Source organism: Lutjanus erythropterus, chromosome 6, assembly GCF_056507025.1.
Source record: "Lutjanus erythropterus isolate fLutEry1 chromosome 6, fLutEry1.hap2, whole genome shotgun sequence".
Classification (NCBI taxonomy): domain Eukaryota; kingdom Metazoa; phylum Chordata; class Actinopteri; order Lutjaniformes; family Lutjanidae; genus Lutjanus; species Lutjanus erythropterus.
Window position 1 is genome coordinate 40,747,938 of NC_139322.1, and position 21,196 is coordinate 40,769,133.

The 21,196-nt window shown below is 40.2% G+C and overlaps 1 protein-coding gene across 2 annotated transcripts; it reads right to left on the reverse strand.

The window, feature by feature from the left end:
• Window positions 1-6,985: 6,985 nt before the first annotated feature.
• On the reverse strand, window positions 6,986-20,739 carry kif3b (kinesin family member 3B). 2 transcript variants are annotated; one of them, XM_084721941.1, is made up of 9 exons: window positions 20,613-20,739; window positions 16,961-18,470; window positions 15,708-15,809; window positions 12,921-13,043; window positions 12,061-12,179; window positions 10,859-10,975; window positions 9,310-9,415; window positions 8,243-8,454; window positions 6,986-7,474 (listed from the first exon to the last, which is right to left on the reverse strand). In XM_084721941.1, exons 2-9 carry the CDS (start codon window positions 18,362-18,364, stop codon window positions 7,369-7,371), a joined length of 2,289 nt encoding a protein of 762 aa, XP_084578067.1. In that variant the 5' UTR covers window positions 18,365-18,470; window positions 20,613-20,739; the 3' UTR covers window positions 6,986-7,368. The 2 variants fall into 2 exon arrangements, with proteins under 2 accessions (XP_084578067.1, XP_084578068.1); XM_084721942.1 differs by having other exon boundaries at window positions 20,624-20,691.
• Window positions 20,740-21,196: the final 457 nt, after the last annotated feature.

Below are 21,196 nucleotides of genomic sequence, written 5' to 3' on the forward strand. Positions count from 1 at the left end.
AATAATTTGATTAGTTCAGTCTGGCTCAGGCCACTGTCATCGAGGGCTTTAACTCCCACCTCTGGGAAAATTTCCAATGCATCTCAGTTGAGGTTGAAAACGTGGAGTCCCGAGTGGGCCAAAGCATCCATCATGGAGGTGGCTGCTGGGAATTGTGGTCAGAGGGTCATCGGGCCTCTTGGCAACCGAAGGACCATGTCTGTTGTGTTGGCAACTGAGCCAAAGCTAACCGTCACCAAAGCGAAATCCTGGGTGTGGAAGGACTTCAGGAAGGCTACAGAGAAAGACTTTCAGCTGGCCACTTTGAGGAACTACTGAACCCAACCAACACGTCCTTTGTGAAGTTTGAAGAGTCCTTGGAAACCTCACCTATATCACTTGCAGAGGTCTCTGAGGGAGTCAAGAAGCTCCTCACCAGCAATGTGCCAGGTGTGGATGAGATTTGCCCTGAAGACCATCTGGGCTCTGGATCCCTCTTCAGTGTCACATGGAGGTCAGGGCAGTGCCTGTCGAGTCCCATTTTCAAAAAGAGAGATGAGAAGGTCTACTCCAATTACTGGGTATCGTACTTCTCAGCCTACCTGGAAAAAGTTTACTCCAGAGTGCTGGAAGGCTCTGACTGATTGTTGAACCTCAGATTCAGAAGCAGCAATGTGAACTTGATCCTGGTCATGGAATGGTGGACCAGCAAGGCTATTGCAGGTTGTTGCAGGGGTCATGGACGTCTGCCTATCCTGTCTACCGTCAATGTATTTTGTGAACTTGGAGAAGGCTTACAAGTGTCCTCCAGGGAGTCCTGCAGCAGGTACTGTTGGGCCACTGCCATCCGGCCTTTATATAACCAAAGTGAGAGCTGTGTCCGTATTCTTGGAACAATGTCTTTTTCAGCCAGGGTTGCCCTTGGTCAGTGTCCAGTTTGGGGACCCACCCCCCAGGTTGGGAGTGAGTTACTGCCCCAAGCAAAATGTTAAAAAATCTTAGGGTTTTGTAGCAAAATGGAGCGTCAGATCAACAGATGGATTGGTGCAGCATCAGGAGTAATGCAGGCCAGGAGCTGATCTACTTTCTAACCCTGGTCATGAGCTTTGGGTAGTGACTGAAAGAAGAATCAGATTGCAAATATCATGTGGCCAAACTTACTTTGTTTTATAGGGTGGCTGGGCTCACCCTTAGAGATAGAGTGAGAGAGCTCAGCCATCTGGAGGGAGCTTGGAGGAGAGACACTCGTTTGCAGAGAAAGGAGCCAGGTGGTTCAAGAATCGGATCAGGATGCCTCCTTGGCACCTTCCCTTAGAGATTTGCTGGGCACGTTCAACTGGGAGGAGACGCCAAGGTAGATCCAAAACATGCTGGAGGGATATTATATCTCATCTAATTTGGGATCACCTTGAGATCCCCCAGAAGGAGCTGGAAAACGCTACTGAGGAGAGGGACATCTGGGGCCTTATTTAAAAATGGACTTAAATATGACTTAAGTAGAAAACCTGTATATGTACTTATTTATAAACCCTTACCTTGACTTGGAAATGATCTTATCTCAAAGTAAAATCTAGATGGGACTTAAAGTGATGTTCCTGGTTGTTATAACCAGTTAGTTTGGGAATAAATGTGCCAAACCTGTGGTGAACTTTGCATCAGCTTTCTGAACAATGTGACAGGAATGATCAGTTTGTTTTTGTATGGCAACCAACTATTTAGTCCACTGAATGATGCGTGTTGCCTGACTTGAAGCAGCTCCACCACTGCTGTGATCTTCTCTTCTAAAAGGTTTACTTTTCTCTTTTAGTTCATGGCTATTCACTGTAAAAAAAAAAAAAAAAAAAAGAAAAAGAAAAAAGACAAAAGAAAAGAAAGTTTTTCATATCATAATTTCAAGTCAACATTTTTACATTTTTGTATTTTACTTTTGAGTAAGTAAAAAAAGCTCAAAAAAGTTTTGTTGACTTATAATCTTGTATTGTTTAATGATACACTTTTTCTTCTTTAGGTCAATATTTCCAAAAATGATTCACCCAACCTCTGAGTGCTTGAAAATTAAATGGTTGCATCTGAATATGTTAAATTATTATTTCACTTTTACTTAAATGAGTTTACACAACAATTTTTGAGATACATTTCCACCAAAACCTCAATAACAAAAGTAAATTTTGTGCACAAAAGCTTATAGATGCAAGTTTATTTTAAAATGTTAAAGGTTTGATATAAAACTCAAAAATTTAGGGAAGGCAGTCTCCTTGAAATTATGAATTTTCTTAACTGTTTTTGTACAGTATTACTGAAGAAATTCTCTTGTGTGCTTCACTTTGTAAAGGGAAACTGTTGATTGTGAGGCAGGACACCATGACCCTGCCGATAAGAGGCAGAAACTGGTTGGTTGGATGGATAATATAATACACCTCTGCCAAATAATGCATTTATTGTAACGGTAACTTTAGCTCAGGATGTCTAAGAATCAGATCGTTCCCCATTAAATACTTTGGGCCATTTTTCCTCGACAGTGTGAATTTCATATGTTTAATAATGACCTAAGCTTAAGTAATAGGAGATGAATTACTCACTTACAGTGAGTTGCGTTGAATAATAAATTCACCCCTCAGTAATGACACTTCAAATCAAACTGATGGCAGAGTGGATCTGACACCCTGAATTCATTTGTCTGCAATAAAAACCTAATCTTAGGGTTACTGTCTGAAATTCTATGCTTAAAGACACAGTAACAGTGAATATAAATGGTAAAATTAATCAAGGAAAACTTGCAAATTTCAGATCAGCTGTAAGAAAGAAAAGCTAGCCTACTTCTACTGAGGCTAATAACTGACAACTTTATAGACTTCAGATCATTTATCAACTTTAATGAACCAGACAAAGATGATTTTATTGTTTAATCAGTACTTTGCCTTATAAATCATTACAATGTTTGGTAGTTTTCTCCCAAAAGGGGCATGCAGTTCTCAGCCGTCAGACAGGACCAGAAAGGTCGGACCTCCATTCATTCGATTTTATTTGGTTTGATTTAAATTCTCTTATGTAATGGGTTGGGCCACTGATCAGAGTAGGGACTGACCATGACCCAGGGTACAAGAGGACCTCCTGAAGGGCCATAAGCATCAACAAACCCTCACACAGTTTGGGGGTATGCAAAAACATCTTATTTTGTATGGTGTCTGAAAATGAACATAAATAAACATAATCACCCATGAAAACTCCAGCATATACGGGTCATGTCATGAGAGTTTGCCGCCAAAACTTCCTGGACAGAAACCACCTGGAAAGGTCTGGTTCCCATAGTGCACCCTGGGAATTTTTCAGGGCCAAACATACTTCAATAGTGTGATAAAGGTGGTATAGACAGTTTACGCCGACGACAACTAATACACTTTTAAAAAAAATATTGCAACTCATAATATGTATCATTGAATTGTCTTTAATAATCAAAAGAAACTAAACAAGTAAAAGACAGCCAGCCACAGACAAAAGTGCACCATTTGGCTATAACATAACCAGCACATAAAAGTCAGGTCACAGAAGTCTTAGATATGGAGTTGTCATCCAGTGATGTAGCTATGGGATACAGATGCGAAGGTATTCAATTAAATTAAGACATTCACATTTTGCTTTCCAAATTCCTATGAATGATGAAGACTCACACAACCAAACATATTACTCAAGCTTGCTAAAATCATGCGGCAGGTATACAGCATCGCAGTGTTAGTTACAACAATTAGGCCTTATTCTAAAGATTATGTTTGTGTTTATGAGGTTAAAAATACAGTGAACATGTAAATACTCAGCTGTGACTTGAATCAGCCTCCCATTTCTTTCCACACACAGTCTCCACAATTCCCTAAATTAACAATGTGCAACAGTTGATCCATGCTTTCATCTTTCATGTGGAGAACTAAAGCATTTTGAGCGTATACACAGAAAAAGCCTGTACCTTACTGAATAAAAAAGAAGACACATAGTACATGTATGATGCAAAAAATAAAATTTCAACATTAAATTACAAAGCTCAAAAAAATAAAACAATAATCTATTTTAAAGAAAAAACAGAATAAAAATGTATATCTACATCTGTATATAAAAATGAAAGATTATAATAAGTTAGATTTTTTCAATATGGAAACCCATTTTTTTTTTTTTTAAATATATTTGCAAAAGTGACTGAGGATTGCCTATCAACAAGTCTATAATCATTATTACATATCTAAGTACATAAGGTATGCAGGCATGGGTCTGATGGCAAGTACTTTAAACTACTCAAAAATTTATTTGAGTTAAAGCAACGTGAAAAGTTTGTCCTGAAACTCAGACTTGAAACTAAGAATTTGGACTTATACAAGGCTTAACAATAAGGCTAGCCCACCTGCCCTGGGGAAGTAAATCTAGCAACTCACTCGCCCAACCGGGCAAAATGCTTTTTTTCAGCCTTTTAAATATGGAGATTTTCAAGCTCTTCTTTGTTTATTATCATATTAAACTGAACATATTTGGGTTTTAGAGTGACAAAACAAGAATTTAAAGAAATATTCTTAGACTGGGACAGACATTGTTCACTATTTTCTGACAGCTTGTAGATGTTGCAGCCCTACATTAAACATGCCAATTAACCTCTCTTTGTTGTTACTACAGTACCTCTAAAACCAAAATAATATATGCACGGGCAAGACTTTGGGCAAGTAGATTTCTGAGCCACTTGGCTGACTAAGCATTAATGTTAAACCCTGTTGAACTTAAAACTCATAACTCAAATATTTTTCGCGTGTGGCCCAGTTCCTCTTCTGTAGAGATGGACTTGATGGTTGATGGCTTGTAAACAGATATAATCAACTGCACACATCACAAGTATTAGAGAGGATTTCATTTGCCATTTGACCCAGGCCTGTTGAAATGTCACAGTGGGTTGTAAGACCCTACACAGTAGCAGCGAGCGGACAGCACACCCCTCACAGTTTAGAGTATGGGGAACAGAGAGCAGCAGAGAGGCAGGCTGAACCACGGAGGTTAAAACTGCATATTAGTCATCTGTATGCATACAAATGGGAATGGTTGGTGGATTCAGATCCATTCAAGTCCATAGTGTGTTTCCACTGAGTTTTGTGGCACCACCACAGTACTGTGAAGAGCTCAGCACTCCCCTGGGGTTTTATTTAGTGTTCTGTTACACCAATCAGTTCTTTCCAAGGATCACTCAGGCCAATACCAGGGTAGATGAGGTAAAAAAGGGAGGGGGTGCATCACCCTGCCTTGCTGTGGCCCTTTGCCAGAAACCTGGGGGTGGTTTAATACTGTGTTCAAATGCTCTGCCTCTCCATATGAGTGCACCCCATTCTGACTGGAATGTCAGGATGATGCTAGTGACAATTTGCTGATGTTGGAAGGAATGATCGGACGAAGTGGACCAGGAGGACATGTGTGCACACGTCAAATGAAAGAGCAGAGATTGAGGACACAGGTTAAGGCACCTTGGAACCCTGATGAATCTGAGGCACATTCCAGGACAGTAACTTTGAAGTGACCCAGGGTGTGGTTAGCATCGACCTCCTGCTCATATGTCTGGTGGCCACCTGCTATGTCATGCAACCTAGAATGTGTCATAGTGGGTGTTTGTGTAAATGTGTTGAGCTCTCTCCCATCGTTCCCCAACTCCACCTCATATGCCCCAGGAAGAACAGCATCTACTGATTACAGCAACTTGTGACAGAGGCCAAGTCTGTAGTGTGCTTTACTTTCTGGCCTGTGCATTTACAATCATACAGAGTTAAAGGAATAATTCAACATTTTAGGAAATACACTCACTTTTCACTCATCTGTACCATGGGTATATTAAGAAAAGGATACCAGAAGCAAAGATGGCATCTATTCACTCCAATGATAGTTGCTCACCTGGTACATATGCCAAAAGATTTTCTAGCCTTTAGCTTCTACTTCTGCTGCCCACTGAAGATGCACAGTAGGCTTCCTCCTGCTGCTTTTCCATTACAGAGCTGTTGCTGCCAGCCCTATTTTTCTACACCGCGGAGAAGTTTTGAAGTGAAGAAAAGAGTTGCAATCAGAAAAGTGTGATTATTTTTTCCTTGCTCAGAGGGAGGGGGAGAAAAGGAGAAGAGAGAGCGCACTGTACAAACACTTCTCTGAACCAGATTTTTACATGTGACATATTTTACAGATATAGAGACTGAAACTGTAGTAAGAGCTGCCCTGTTGCTGATATGTTGCCAATAAGACTGTTAACAGATCACAGAAAAATGTCTTGCCTGCACACACTTACTCTTGTCATCACTATTACACCTTTTCCACCAAATCACTAATTAGCTCTGGTTCTTGTTCCATTTAAATTTCCTAGAACCTTGCTAGTATCTAGTGAACCAGTCTGTGTTTCCACCAGTCTTGAGTGGAACAACATTTCAGGTCAAGGAAAAACCTTTATTTTGTGGTTATTTTGTGGTTCTGGACCAATTCATTTTTGGCAATAACACATGGGAGTGGTTTTGATCTTTTGTCTAAATCTCAAAGCAAATAAGAGTATTTCCCAAAATATTGATATATTCCTCTGAAACATAAAACAACACACACACAAAAGACTTAAAGCTCCATTCTAACATGTTCAACAACAGAACAAACAGCGCAGTCTGACATAAACCCAAAAGTTCGATATTCTAGCTGTGACGTAAAGACACACAGATATGTGGCCTGATGTAAGACTATGAACGCACGTCTGTACACACACACGCACACACACACACACACACACACACACACACACACACACACACACACACACACACACACACACACACACACACACACAGCCTGTTGGTGACAAGTGCAGCAGAGCTGCCAAGTCCATGTGTCTTTACGTCAACCCACCCCCTATCATTAATGTCCACACTTACAGTAAGAGAGGACTACAACACAAAAAACAAAGATCTGGAAGATAGGAGGAGGAAGAAGTGCATCGAAGATACTGCAGTCCATCGGGGTGGGGGGGTTCTCAGCCCACCTTCATTTTTTCTGTACATTAAGAACATTGTGACATTGATATAAGACATCAGTGGCATTTAGCCAAATGCAGGGACAGGTAACAGCAGTGTTGAGTGATGTGAGGCTTCATGCGTGGCTGCTGTCCTGGTGTTGTGTTGACTCACTCTCAGGATGAGGGCTTTTTAATCAGTTAATAGTGGTGTGTTGTGGTTACAGTTGAAACCTACGAAGCAGCATTAGTCTTAAGGTTTTCTCTATCGTTTGCAGAATCCAAGATTCTGTCATTCTGACAAAAAAACAACTCAGACAAAACAAACCCATTCTCTCAAAGTTGAGTCCCAAAGTGGCAAGGTGCACGAGAGAGGTCGGTGGTGATATTAGTGGTCACTTGGGCACCAGGCCGCGGGATTGTGGGTAGAGAGGGGATCCTGGACTGGAGGGGCTGAATGGAGAGGTCGGGGTGCTCGACTTCTTGCCTGTTCTTGGTCGACTGAGAAAGTAATGGCATAGGTTATAGAGATAGTGGGAATGACCAGAAAAAAAGCTATGAGTCTACCCATTTTAAATTTCATTTTCTATGATTTCTTCCTGACTGAATGCAAATAATGCACACACTAGTTTTGCTTGGTATACCAACATTTTTTTTATACTTTTCAAATTTCAAACAGTCCAGGATTAGAATTTCTCAAAGTTCACACTTGTTATGGGTCAATATTGCTGTATTTGCACTGACAGTGTAGCCAATTTCCACTTCAAGCAGCACTGAGAGTGTGTGTTGGAGATCAGTGCAGCCTCTGACTGACCAGTGCACTCAACACACTCCAGTTGTTTCTGTTATTTTCCTCCAGTCTCTTTTCTTTTCTGGTCAGACTGGAAAGTAAAAAAGGTGCACTGACTCCCACTTTAAAGACTTACAACAAGTGGTTAATTATGAGGATATTTTCTATACTATTTTGGTCATCTATTAATTGGTTTGAGTAATTTTTTAAGAAAAAAAAGCAAAACTGTTTGATTTCAGCTTCTTAAATGTGAACTAGTAAACTGAATATCTTTGGGTTGCGAGTAAAACAAGACATCTTCAGCTTTAGGAAATACTGATTGACATTTTTTCACGATTTTCTAACATTTTAAAACAAACAATTAATTGACTATGAAAATACTGATTAGTTGCAGCCCTAAAATTTAGAGAACATAACAGCGCCCACAGTGAAGAGGTGAACTGCTACAGGTGACAGCAGTGATTTAGAGTTTGTCTTACCTGGACTTTGGTTTCTTGAGGCTGCCGCTGGTGCTGGTGGATGGGGTTGGTCCCAAGCTGCTGTGAAAGCCTGAGGCATCTACCTGGATCTCATCCTCATCCCTCAGAGCGTCCTCCAGAGCTGCCGCCACCGTTGGGGCGATTACCGGCTCCTGATACTCCTTAGTGGTCCGTGCTGGCATGTCCATGTCCAGCATGATGATGTTTTCAGCCTGGGGTGGAACAGAAGCACACTCATCTGAGACAAACGATTCAGTCCAGGTACATTTTTATGGGTTAGCAGTGAGCGTTAACACACCTATTGCCAAAGGTTCAAGACTAACATATAAAAATTCAGACCGAATTTAAGTATTCAAAAATGTTGCGTGCTGATACTGGAACAGTTGGGAAATGATGACGACGCCTACATTATGGATTCCTGTGCATCTTGAAGTGTTTGTATATTAAAAATCATTTACCTAAAGGGACAATTCTCCCCCAAATCCAAAATACATCTCTCTTACCTGTACTGCTATTCATCCATCTAGGTAGTTTTGGTGAGTGTTACTGAGTTTTGGAGATATCAGCTGTAAAGAGCCTTCTCGACAATATAATCGAACTTTATGTCAGTCGGATTGTGGTGTCCAAAGAAAAAAAAAAATCTAAATACATTTGACAAATATCAACAACAGTGTCTCCAGAAATCATGAACTGGTTACTCACGATAATTCACACACCTTGTTGTGAGCAGTTTCATGTAAGAACATATTTTTCTTTCTATGGTAGAATCTACCAGAACTACTACCTTTATAAGGCACTTTGAGCACCACAAGATGAGTGCCATCTAGTTCCATCTCTACATCTCTATGGCTGATATCTCCAAAACTCAGCATCTCACACCAAAACTATCTGGATGGTAAAATAGCACAAGTGGTAAGAGGAAAAATCATCAACATCTAACCATCAACCAATTTGGTGTAATCAGTGAAAGAGGATGAGGTGTGTTTTATGTGCAGAGGCCAGTCACCTGGAGGTTCATGTGTGAATACATTCATGAGTGAAACAGAGGAGGAGGATGTGCAGCTTACTTTGTATCTCACGTCAGGCCTCATCATCATGGCCATGCGGGCATGGTGACTGAGAGGCCTCCTGTAGCCGACTGCAGATAAAGGCCTGGTCATCATCTGATGGTCACTGAAGCACATAAACAGAGTCAAACTATATTTACAATAGTGACACCTGTACAGAATGTATTATACAATAAAGCAATGAACTGTTCTGTCATTATAGGAAGGAAATAACACTTAACCTGCTGAGTATTCTAGAAATAAAAACAATAAAACCTGTAAATGCCACTTTAGAGCACAAATTGATAAACCATAAACCACCTTCTTGTGGTTTGGAAATGCAAATGCAAAGTCCATCTGGATATAAACATTTCTGCTGATATTACAGGCCAATAAGATGACACTAAAATTATGAGCCCGTGACACGAGTCTATCTGTGTGGTGGAGGTTTTATGAAGTGTCTGAAGCAGACACTAAAGTTGGTATTTGCAATGATTACTCAGCATCAGTCATGCCAGGAGGAGCCAAATCACATTCCTTCAACAATACAAATTTAATTTGCCATCTTAAGAGCCATCATGCTGAGCATTACGATGAATTTACAAAGAACAAAGAGAGAAAAAACCTGTCAGCCTGAACCCTGTAGTTTCTTAATTTGGTCAGTTGGTATATTTTCTAAAGCACTGTATTTTATATCTGCATCTACCAGAGGGCCATCAAGATAAGAGCAGGCAGAATAATATGTTAATTAAATTGCAGTCAGCCAAAATGAGTTGGAAAATATCCACATATTAGATTTCAGCAAAAATCCACTATCATGCATCCTTAATAGAAATAAAACCTTTTTAGTTCATTTTTGCACATCAGTACCCAAAAACCCCTCTAATTTGTAAAATATTTAGCATGTTATCAATACTTAATTGAATGAAGAACACATCAAATATAAACTAAAAGTGTCTGCTCTGTACAGCAGAACTGAATGGACAGGATGATGCCAGAGGATTTGGTGTCAAAGCAAAGAGAAAAAGCTCCCATTTAACAATGTTTCTCATTGAAAGCCAGTGTTAATATGCAACCTGATAACGTTAATGAGATAGTCTGTAAACTTTGTCTGATAAAGGTGGCAGCATCTGAAGGCAACACTTCTCATCTACACACACACACACTTTCAGGTCCAAGAACGAGGCTGCCAAAATAGGCCTGTAGTGAAAGCTCAATCAGAGTGGCCAGAACGTTCAGAGGATCACAGTGAACACTCAACTGATATTGAGTGTCACTGACAAACATCTTGTCTTGTAACATGTCTGGTGTACTTTTTTTTTAACCATTAATTGGTGGGGAAATTTCATTGTACTCTTTAAATGGTGAAACACAGGACAAACACACATTAAACAGTGCAGCTACAAATCATATTATACTTTGCCTTTAAGTATTTGATTTAATTGTTTACTTAATTACACAAGCAGTTCATCCTCTTTTAAAACCTTTTACAAACATGTGTGCTCAAGTTGGAGCACTTCAAACCAGATGAAGAATATTCAAAGAAGTTTATTAATATTCTGTGACTTACTCCTCTATACGTGTGATGGGCTTCATTTTCCAGTACTCATCCTCCTCATCATAGTAAGCTCTGTTGATGATTTTGTTCTTCTCTTCTAAGGGAATGAAGTTCTCGATGATAAGATGTCTGACAGACAAACAGACAAACAATTAGACTACATCAGTAACAGACACATAGGTATGTGAGCAGAGAAATAAAAGCAACACAAAAATTATGAGATGAGACTAAAACTACCAGATTAGTCCTCTGTATGTCTGTATGTATGTGTTTGGTCACACCCACACTTACTTATCAATATGGCACTTCAGATTTAGGTTAATACCAGTTTTCAAATGTAAAAAACAACTGGAAAAAATAACATAAAATGCAATGCAATGTAATCTAAATCTCCTAAAATCCCAACATGCCGTTTGCACATGGTCATAACACACACACCCAGTTCAGACAGTGTGCATGTGCATGTGAACGTGGCGCCAAGTTAAGGATCTACAGTTGAAGATTCAGGCTAAAGACATGGTGTAAATAACATTTTTTTAGTTAACTTGGCATGTTGGGGCTTTAGGAGACTTGGATTACACCAGACAAGCAGTATGAAGGCAATTTATGTTTTCGTGTAAAACTCCAGCAGTGTTTTGTGGACTAAAAAAAAAGACAACTCTGAGCTTCAATTGGCATGAGACTGAGTAGATAATGGCTTTTCAGTTTTGGGTGAACTATCCTCTTAAGTAGACTTGTTCCCAAACATGACCTGAAGATACACACTACGTTTGATGATGATTGCCCAAAATTCATGGTAAATGAGTTATGACCAGTTTTCTGCTAAGCCCTGCCCTTTGTGAAGATATTTTCATTAATGGCAGGCATGTGTTCAACAGACCTTGTTCATTTACATCCTAAAAATACAACAGTACATTGTGAAACCCATTTTCTCCTTCTTCTGCATTATTTGAGCATTATATTTGCATGTAAAATTAGGTGTGTGATGTGAATTACATATAGATACTTTTCATTTCCAATCTGTTGGCATGAAGGTAAGCAAAAATCGTCATTATTATTCCACTGTGTCAGGGTTTGTGTCTGAAATCAGATGCAGTCTGGACACTGTTATAGTGTATGTTCCCTCCTCTGCCAGGGCAGATGGTGGTCATAACAGATATAATATTGATTAGTGTTTCCTGCCAGGCAAGCAGTATGATATGCAGACTCCATACTTGAGTTTGAGGTCCCTGGTGAGCTCGTTCTGGTACTGTTCCAGCTCCTGGCGTTCGATGATGTGTGCCTCCTGGATGTCATGAATTTCTACCTTCTCTGCCTGCAGCTTGGCAAACAGCTAGCGGACAGAGAAGGAGAGAGCAGGGTTACCATAATTAAGAGAAGGACTTTTAGAATACTCAGCCTGAGACACCTGACTGTAATGAGCAGGCCTTGAATTTCAGCATTTTAGGGGTGGTTTTCCAGCAGTTCATAGCAGGTAGAAAATGAGCTCACTACTGGTTATGTGCACAGTGTTTCACTTGATTGTGTTTAATACAAATTCAGAATCTCAACAAAAGACAAAAAACTAAAAACTGCAGTGACTAGAAAGAGGCAGAGAAGTAAACAACAAAATCAGCTGGGGCAGTGAGGGTGAGGCATCAAGGCCGCTGTGGCCTCAGGGCAAATATGTTTTTGAAGGCCAAACTGAGGGAGCACAGTGGCCATGGCTTTCATAGCCTTCATGAAATTCCTGTCCAGGCCCTGATGAATTACGGACTATCCAAGTAGACAAATAAAGTCAATAGTGTATTCTTGGCTGATCTGAAATAGCACCTGTCTGACCTACTTACATACAAGGCATTGCATTAGCAGATACTTTATTGCAGGCCTCACAAGTACTGAACATCAGACACCCAAAAGTTTAGAAGAACTGTCATTCTGTACCTGTGCTTTTACAAATGATCAAACTCATATACTAGCAGTGTATTTTTATGTACTTAGAATATATTCATTAATTACAGTGGCCAGGACTGGAAACACAGTGTCTTGTACTGGTGTGGAGGGAGGACAGGAGGGACAGTGTCTCAGCCCTTACCTTTTTCAGCTTCTTGGTTTTGATGTCGACCTCCTGCTGCAGAGAGCTGTAGGTCTCCTTCAGCTCCAGAGTCTCTTCATCACGACTCTCCACCTGCTGCTGCATCTCCCGCTCTCGCCGTTTCTGCACACACACATGCACACACGAACATTCATCAATTTAAAGCACACTAACTGTGTGTAATGAGGCTGCACCAGAAGTCATTAACTGAAAGTGAGATAAACAATTTCTAATAGTCAGTCATGTAAGGGATAGTGTACAGCAAAATGGTCATCATCGAAGAACAATGTCCTACTGTGAAACAGCAAGGACCACAATGTAAAATAAAGGACTCTGGAGAATCTGCAAGAATATGCTAATAATTAAAATAATGACTTTGAATACACACAGGGTGTAAAATTGCCACTAATAAGAAGACAAATGCTTAATGGCTGGTGGTTTAATGTTCTCTTGTAGCCACTTTAGAAACTGAGAAGAGTGAAGACTGCCTGATGGTTACTGTTAAATGCTCCAGAATGCTTCAATGATATCCACCAGTGATAGGGACAATATTCAAAAAGGTAATCATGGTTTATGCTTTGACTCAAGCCAAGTGTGACAGTAGAATGTATTAGGGATGAAACTATTATCAGTTTCACATAAAGGTCCCCATGTTTATTATTTCCATTTAAAATGTTAATTATCATTAAAACTGTGTTTGATTACTGTGCTTTGAAGAACTCACAGTAAATACTGTCCAGCATAAACCAAAGTTAGAAGCAGTCTCACAGATGCAGGCCCAGCAACAAGGGGTTGTTTTGTGCCGGTGAAAACATTGACATTGCAAAGGACATAATGCCATTTCAAACTGCTGAGAGATTTTCCATTCAACTTTAGTATGTATCATTACTTTATGAACATTTTCTACACATTCTAACAAAACCATGATAACACTGATAACAGTGATGATTCTGACCACAATAATCGTGATATTAAATTTTCATACCACTTCATCTCTAGTGTGGATAAGTAAGGTGACAACTTTCTGTGTAGACTATTTGTTGTGGCGCATTTCTGAAAGTATCCAGGCACTGATTATTAACTGTTAACCAAGTCTCCTGTTTGACCTTTACGCTCATCATTAAGATTTCATGACATTTTAGACATTTGCGGTGTAAAGTGGAAAGGAACAGCTAATTAGCCAACTTACTGCCTGCATGGATGTGCATATTTTAACAATATTCAACTTTATGCTAATTTCTGTGAGGGTGGTTAATGCACACACAGGGAATAATACGGAATAATATTCCTTCTCTGGAGCCTGACTTTTAACTCAGACTCAATGTCCCTATTGGCCACCTCAGCAGATTTTACAAGACAACAGTTTTCTGCCATAACTAATTAAACTTTCATCTGTGGAAATCTCAGTTACATCAGAGATAAAACTTAAAAGGACCACAGACTGCATATTAAATGGTTTTAATCCTGCTTCATATGCAGTCTATGGTTGAAACGAGTTGTATTTCAATTAACAATACAGACAACGATGAGTCCTCCACTGTAAGTTGATCAGCTGTTTATAACTGTCAGTTGTCTGTCAATGTAAAGTTCATTATCCTGAAAACAAAAGCCCACTGCTCGGCAGTAACACTCTCTGGGCAATGAGTTAAGTGGCTGCCTGTCTCACTCCTGCCAAACTCCATTAACATTTTGCTCAATTTAACAGTTAAAAACATCTGTGCCTTCTAAAACATTATGATGGATTTCTTACAACTCATTAAGACAGTCTTTCAGTAACATGCTTTCTTGATCTCTGATGACACATTGTGGTGATTTATTATTTAATACAGTAAATACATAACATACATTAGTAGTTTGTTTTGTGATTAACCTGAATTTGGCATTCAATTAAATGTAACTTCACACTCTTTTGATATCTTGTTACTGGAATTACCTCTGTGTTTCACCTTTATCAACACAATCTTCACTTGCAGGGTGCGGTGGCTATATATTTTGTCTTTCACTCCTTTTCATTTCCCATGAAACTCATTACATGCATGATAATTGCACTAATAATACAATTATTTAAGCTGGCCCTGGTTTTGGACTACAATAAAATCAAACATTCAAACATGTCATTGCATCTGGGACAGCTTATAACAGGATGAGGACATGTCTCTCAACCACTCAATCTAGAAAACCCACTGTGATGGGAAAAGCATGAATTCTATTTTTGTCTCAGATGTAAGAAATGTATCTGGGACAGACAAATCGTGACTCAAGTCTTGTAGTCTGTACCCGACACTGGAAGAATGTCTAAAATTTTGTCTTCTCACTCTATGGCATTCTTGCAACATTTGACACAACCATCCTGCAGAGGTGACACACATTCTGTACTTCTGTAAGAAGTACAGATACTTGTGTAAAAAGATGGTTTAAAGCAGAAGTGTGATTTAACTTCTTTACTGCAGTAAAAGTGAAAAAGTACAGGCTTTGAAATGTGCTATGTGCTATAAAAGTAAAAAGTCGTCCTCTGAAGGACACTGCTACTAAAGTGGGCAAAGTTAACCGGACCTCAGCTTTTCTCCACAGTTGAGTGTCCCTCTACCTGCTTCGCCCTGGTGTGCATTTTGCACATTTTACACTGTTTGTGATCTTGTTATGCCATCTTTTAACTAACAGTATTTGTACTAAGGTACTTCCCATCTCTACCATCCTGTAACCTGAGATGACATTTTTGTTGACTTGTGAGTTTAAAACAATGACTCTAATTAAGAGCAGGGCTCATTTTTCAAATGTTGGGTTTACCTGTTCAGCAATTTCCTGCCTCTTCTGCTCTAGCATTCTCTGTTGCTCATTGGTGTGATCCACAATGTTCTTCCCTCCTACTAGGAGCTTACTCTCCATTGCCTGGAAAGAAAAGAAAAAAAGGGATCAATTCACTTCAAGTTACATGAGGGAGAAAAGAAGATGCAATCGATTCCAACAATTGAAGATCCACTGGCTTGTGTGTGCATTTGAAGACAGCACATCATTTGAATCCCATCAAATATCTGATGTAGAGTGATGTAGGGATGAGGTATTTTTGTAAGCCAACCTGGAAGTTAGCGTCACTCCACTGGGCCTGTCCAAAAATAAACTATTGACAAGAAATTAAAGAGGAGATTAAGCTGATTCTGGATGTAGACCTGTATTTAGACCCACTTTGTTTTATTGTGGGTATAACCCCAGAGAATTATGACCAAAACCTGAAACACTTATTAGAAATCCTACTTCTTGTTCCAGAAAATACCATTACAACTGCATGGCTGCAACCACAACCACCTACATTAGATCAATGGAGACAGATGGTTAAAAGGGTGTAAATGGTGGATCAAATTGGACTGTATTCATTTGGTTTTAATGACTTGTATAATAATTTATTCTAGCTTTTTGTTATATAATAGTTTCTTTTTATTTGACACAATTTGTTTGTTAGTTTTTTCTTTGTTTTTGCTTACTTTAAGTATTGTCAGAGTTATTGTCTACATTATTGTTAAATACTGAAAAAAAGCAATAAATATATTGTGAAAAAAGTAGACTAAATGCATTTGACAGAAGTTAAAAGCTAACTTTGGCTATAAATGAATTACACCATGGTCGTATGACAATTAAGTGACTAGTGTTCAGCGTGACAATGTTTAAGCAGGACACGTAAAAGCTTCATAATTCAGGAGTTATTTATGGTTTTTAACAAAAAACAAAAAACAATTCAAAGGGAATCAGAGGTGCAAAAGTCATTCCTGCAGCACTTGATTGACTCCAATGCATTTCGCCAGCTGGGTGGCATTAACATTTACAGAATTTGATAACAACATAACATCACATTCTACTGACTAACGAGAACATCCACTGGCTCCTATATACATTTGAGAACTGATATTTGTTGAATCCAGTCAATCAATATCTGATTGATTAGTCTGTCAAATATACCCAATATAATAATATAAAGTTTGAGTCTACTATCAGCTCAATCTGATTAGATGTACAAAAACAAATCCAGTCTGGCAAAATCTGCTTACCTTGACTTTGGCTGCCAGCATGTCTCCGGCCTCCCTCTCCTTCTTGAGATCCTCCATCTTCTTCTCTTTCTCTTTCAGCAGCCGAACTTTCTCCTCAGCCACCAGACTGTGATCCTCCATGATGGCCTTCCTCTCTCTCTCCAACTTCTCCTGCTGCTCCCGCCAGTAATCCCCTTTGTCATCCCCATCTTCATCATCATCCTCTGTCTCTCCTTCTTCCAGATCCTCACCGTCACTTCCTTCCCCGGCCCTCCTCCTCTGCCTCCTTTTCTTCTTCTTTCCTGAGCGCTTCTGCAGCTGTGCCTTAAGCCTCGCGATCTCCTCCTGGAACTGCCTGAGCAGGGCGTCCTTGGGGTCCTCATTGATGCGTGGTTTATTCTTGATGTTCTTGGCCCTGTTGGAGTAGCGCAGCGTCGTCAAGGTCTCCTCCACATTGTAGGATGCTGGGCCGATGTTGGCCACCATGACAGTGCGGGCATTGCCTCCCAGAGAGTCCTGCAGCAGACGGGTAAGTTTGGAGTCTCGGTAGGGGATGTGGCTGCTCCTGCCATCCACTAGAGCTGATATGACGTTCCCCAGAGCTGAAAGTGACAGATTAATCTTTGTGGCTTCTTTAAGCCTCTCCCCTTGAGCACCAGTCTTGGTCTGCCTTTCACTACCAGCTAAATCTACCAGGTTCAGTTTGCCAACTCTGATGTGGTTCTCCCCATCCACACCCAGCTCACTGCACTCCACCGTGATAACAAAGATGGCATGGGAGCGGGAGCTGTGTTCATTCATGTTAGTGGCACCCACTGAACGATTCTGGTTGCCCACATTCATGACATGCTCGATCTCCCGCACACTCTTGGTGACAAACGATGACAGGTCTTTAACGTAAACGCCCGTGTCGGGCCTCTCCCTGAGCTCGAGACGACGGGACTGGTCCTTGGAAAGCAAGTCTCTGATCTCCTCCTGGTAAATCTCTAGATAAGATGCTCTCACCAGGTATTGCTGATTCTGGGACCGTGAAATGTGAGTAAAGATGTGCTCAAAGGAATTTGGAATCACCCCTCTCCTTTCTGGATCATTTCGCACCCCCTCCATAGTGTATGTTTTCCCTGTACCCGTCTGCCCATAGGCAAAAATGGTCCCATTGAAGCCAAGAAGAACTGACTCCACCAGGGGTCTGAAGGTTTCATCATACAGATCTATTTGTTTGGAATTCCAGTCGTAGACTGAATCAAAAGTGAAGACTTTGGGGAGTTCATTGGCTGAAGCCTCCCTGGGGTTCCTGACTATAATTTGGCCCAGTTTGACATCAACAGAGACCACCCTTTCAAACTTGGCTGCCCGCTCTTTTTCATTCATAGGGCGACAGCGGACCACCACCTTGACCGACTCTGAGCTCTTGCTCTTGAACATGTTGCAGAGCAGCTGCCAACCCACACAAGGCTTGGCACTGTGTTTGCTCTGTCTTCCAAGTGCAGCTTCAGGAACAGTGCACCAGTGCAAATGCCCACATCAGAAGCTGTTGGAGAAAACACATTCAGAGCTTTGTATCAAATTGTCATGGTGACTCATAGTCTTGATGGTTGATTCATCAGACAATTTTACAAACAAACTGAAAGACTCATTTAAGCTCAAATTAACACAAACACATTGACAGACTAGCAATGATAGCTGTTAACCATCCTGACACTGACATATGCTGGAGTTCACCGTTCCCTGATCTTGACTTCTTGTATGTGGAAACATGATTTAAAGGTAGAATATGAAGGTTTTGTCTGTGGCTGTTTGCACTTTTCAAAGTTGGCCCCTCTTCCTCAGCTAAACAAATGAGAGAGAGGGTGAGGAACCATGTTACAGAATGTTATGTTGTTATGTTAAGAACAAAACAGACAGAGAAATAAAACATTACTCTCTGAATGTTTAACAGCGGTTATGTTCTAAAGCACAAATAAAAATGCCCACACCTCTGTATAAAGCATGTTTAGACTAGACCACAAACATCACATAAGCATGATGCTGACCCTATGTTTGAGGTCTAGACATGCTCATGTGACCGCACAGTTCATACAACACTGAAGTGTCGTCTATCATCTGATCCGTGTATTTTAAAGCCTCAGCAGCAAATGAGCAGGCATACTTTCCTTTCATTATGAATGAATATTCCTAATCTGTTTTTCCATCAACACAATGCATATGACTGTGGAATAAGCACAGCAGTGTGTATGCATGTAGTGAGTGTGCTTGAGCAAAAGAGAGAGAGTGGTGGCTGCACTCAGAGCAGACAGGTGTTGGCAATCAGAGCAGAACGAGTTAAAGTTTAGCAGTGAAGTTGTCTCATAGCAGAAAAAGTACCGTTTGCCCAAAAATAAACACTACAGAAGAAGTTCAAGAAGTTACCGTGTCTTGCTTCTCAGCTTCTGGGTAAAGGAAGAACATGTAAGCTTACAAACTGGAGCAACTCCTCCACCTAAGTTGCCAATGTAGATAAATATATTTATTCAGTACCCATTTTACTGGGTGCCAACCTCTTGTTTATGTGTGTACTGTCTAAAAAAATACACTTGACGCATAAATAAACACCTGTGAGATGGAGCTGAGATGCTAGATGGAGCTGGTGCAGATAGTTGCATACTAGATTAAAATTACAGCATTTCTGTCTCTTGAGACGTGAGTGAAAAAAGTGTGGTCCAGTCGGGGGTTACATCTGCAGAATATGATTTTTAGGACAGGGCATCTCCGCATCATTTATAACAGTATAGTGTGACACATTTTACTTTTGTTGAAAAACTGCAGCTCCTGTAATTTTGTTAATACTTTGGATTAATTGCTCAGTCCCCCTGGGGCCTATACAGAATTGCCCTAAAGCTAACGCCCAGAAACGTCCAGGACCTAGCAAAATAATGAGAAAATCAGAAAATGCAGACAGAGGGCTGGGTTTGCACTGACAAAAACACCATCACACACTTCTATTGGGTCATAAGTGATTATTAAGAGGCACTATCTTTATATATACATTGTCCTTCAGAGGAATGCTGCATATTGTACCTCTAAAGGTAACAAGATTTTCCAGATGTCACAAAACACAGGACAGTACACATGAGAGCCGACGAGGATGCATTTATATGGTCAAAAAGAATAACCATAATATAAGCTAGTTGACAACGGTCTCAAGTTACAAACTGCTGTAGGCTAAGTGTTGATACACCGGCGCTACTACCGTTACCCCAGTTTAGCTGGTTGACTAAATTTAGAGCTAGCCTGTTAAAACCGGCACCTATAAACTTGTGGTTAAGTAACCTGCAGTTGGTCAACGTTGGAATTCCGGGTTATGAAGTGACAGCTGTAGCATGTTGATTAAATGTGCGTTTTGCGTAATTTATATTAGCAAAAACAGTAGGTCAGCTAACCAGCATTAGCTTCTATAAAATTCCGCCCGTAACGAGGGCACGAGACCGGCCTAGCAACGACAAACACTGGTCACCTCAGCTACAAGTCTGATAGCATTACCTGGCTAACGCTAGCTGCTAACTAGCTAGCAGCGAGGGGATACATTAATACAACATATAGCCACACAAAAATAAAAATCACATTAGACAAATATTACATATGTAATACAAACACGGCTTTCCAACACACACAGACAAACGTCGTTCAGAATTACCAGTGGCTGACGTTAGTTAACGTTCCTACAAAACTCCCAGTCAGCCATTAGCCGCTGCTCATCCCCTCAACGGTCCTGCTACTGTAGTTGCCAGATTCAAGCACTATATCCTCCGAAAGAGGTACGCTTGAAAACATAGTAACACGTATAAACAGTGTGACTCTGAATGAGTACATGTATTACAGTCTAACAAAACTTTAAAATACGTCCATTCAACTGATTAACGAGGCTGCAAGCGCACATTACATATGCATCATGAAGACTATAAATTCAAAGTATCCTGGCATATCTGGCAACCAAGTCTCAACATAGCTTAGTGTATCAGCTGATTCAACTGTAGTCACAGCTAAGCTTCCAGTGAGGGAGGTAAACACATTGAGGCTGTTGCTTCTTTAAAAAGTAGTGTGCAGCACTTTATTGATGAAAAACACTGTAGAAAACATTTGACTTCAACATCATTGCATTCACACAATGGAACACAATTAACTTGTCATGCATCCCCGTGTGCATTTAATCAGTTCAACCAGTGCAAATCAATTCTTCTGTCTCCTAAAAACATCCCTGAAACATTTGTTCACATTCAC

Bases quoted from the DNA above. Each gene is read 5' to 3' on its own strand.
- kif3b (XM_084721941.1), bottom strand. From the start codon at position 18,364: ATGTTCAAGAGCAAGAGCTCAGAGTCGGTCAAGGTGGTGGTCCGCTGT. The intron at 13,044-15,707 runs GTAAACCCAACA...GTGTGTGTGCAG, and splicing joins GGCAGGAAATTGCTGAACAG to AAACGGCGAGAGCGGGAGAT. The intron at 7,475-8,242 runs GTAAGACAAACT...TTACTTTCTCAG, and splicing joins CTCAAGAAACCAAAGTCCAG to TCGACCAAGAACAGGCAAGA.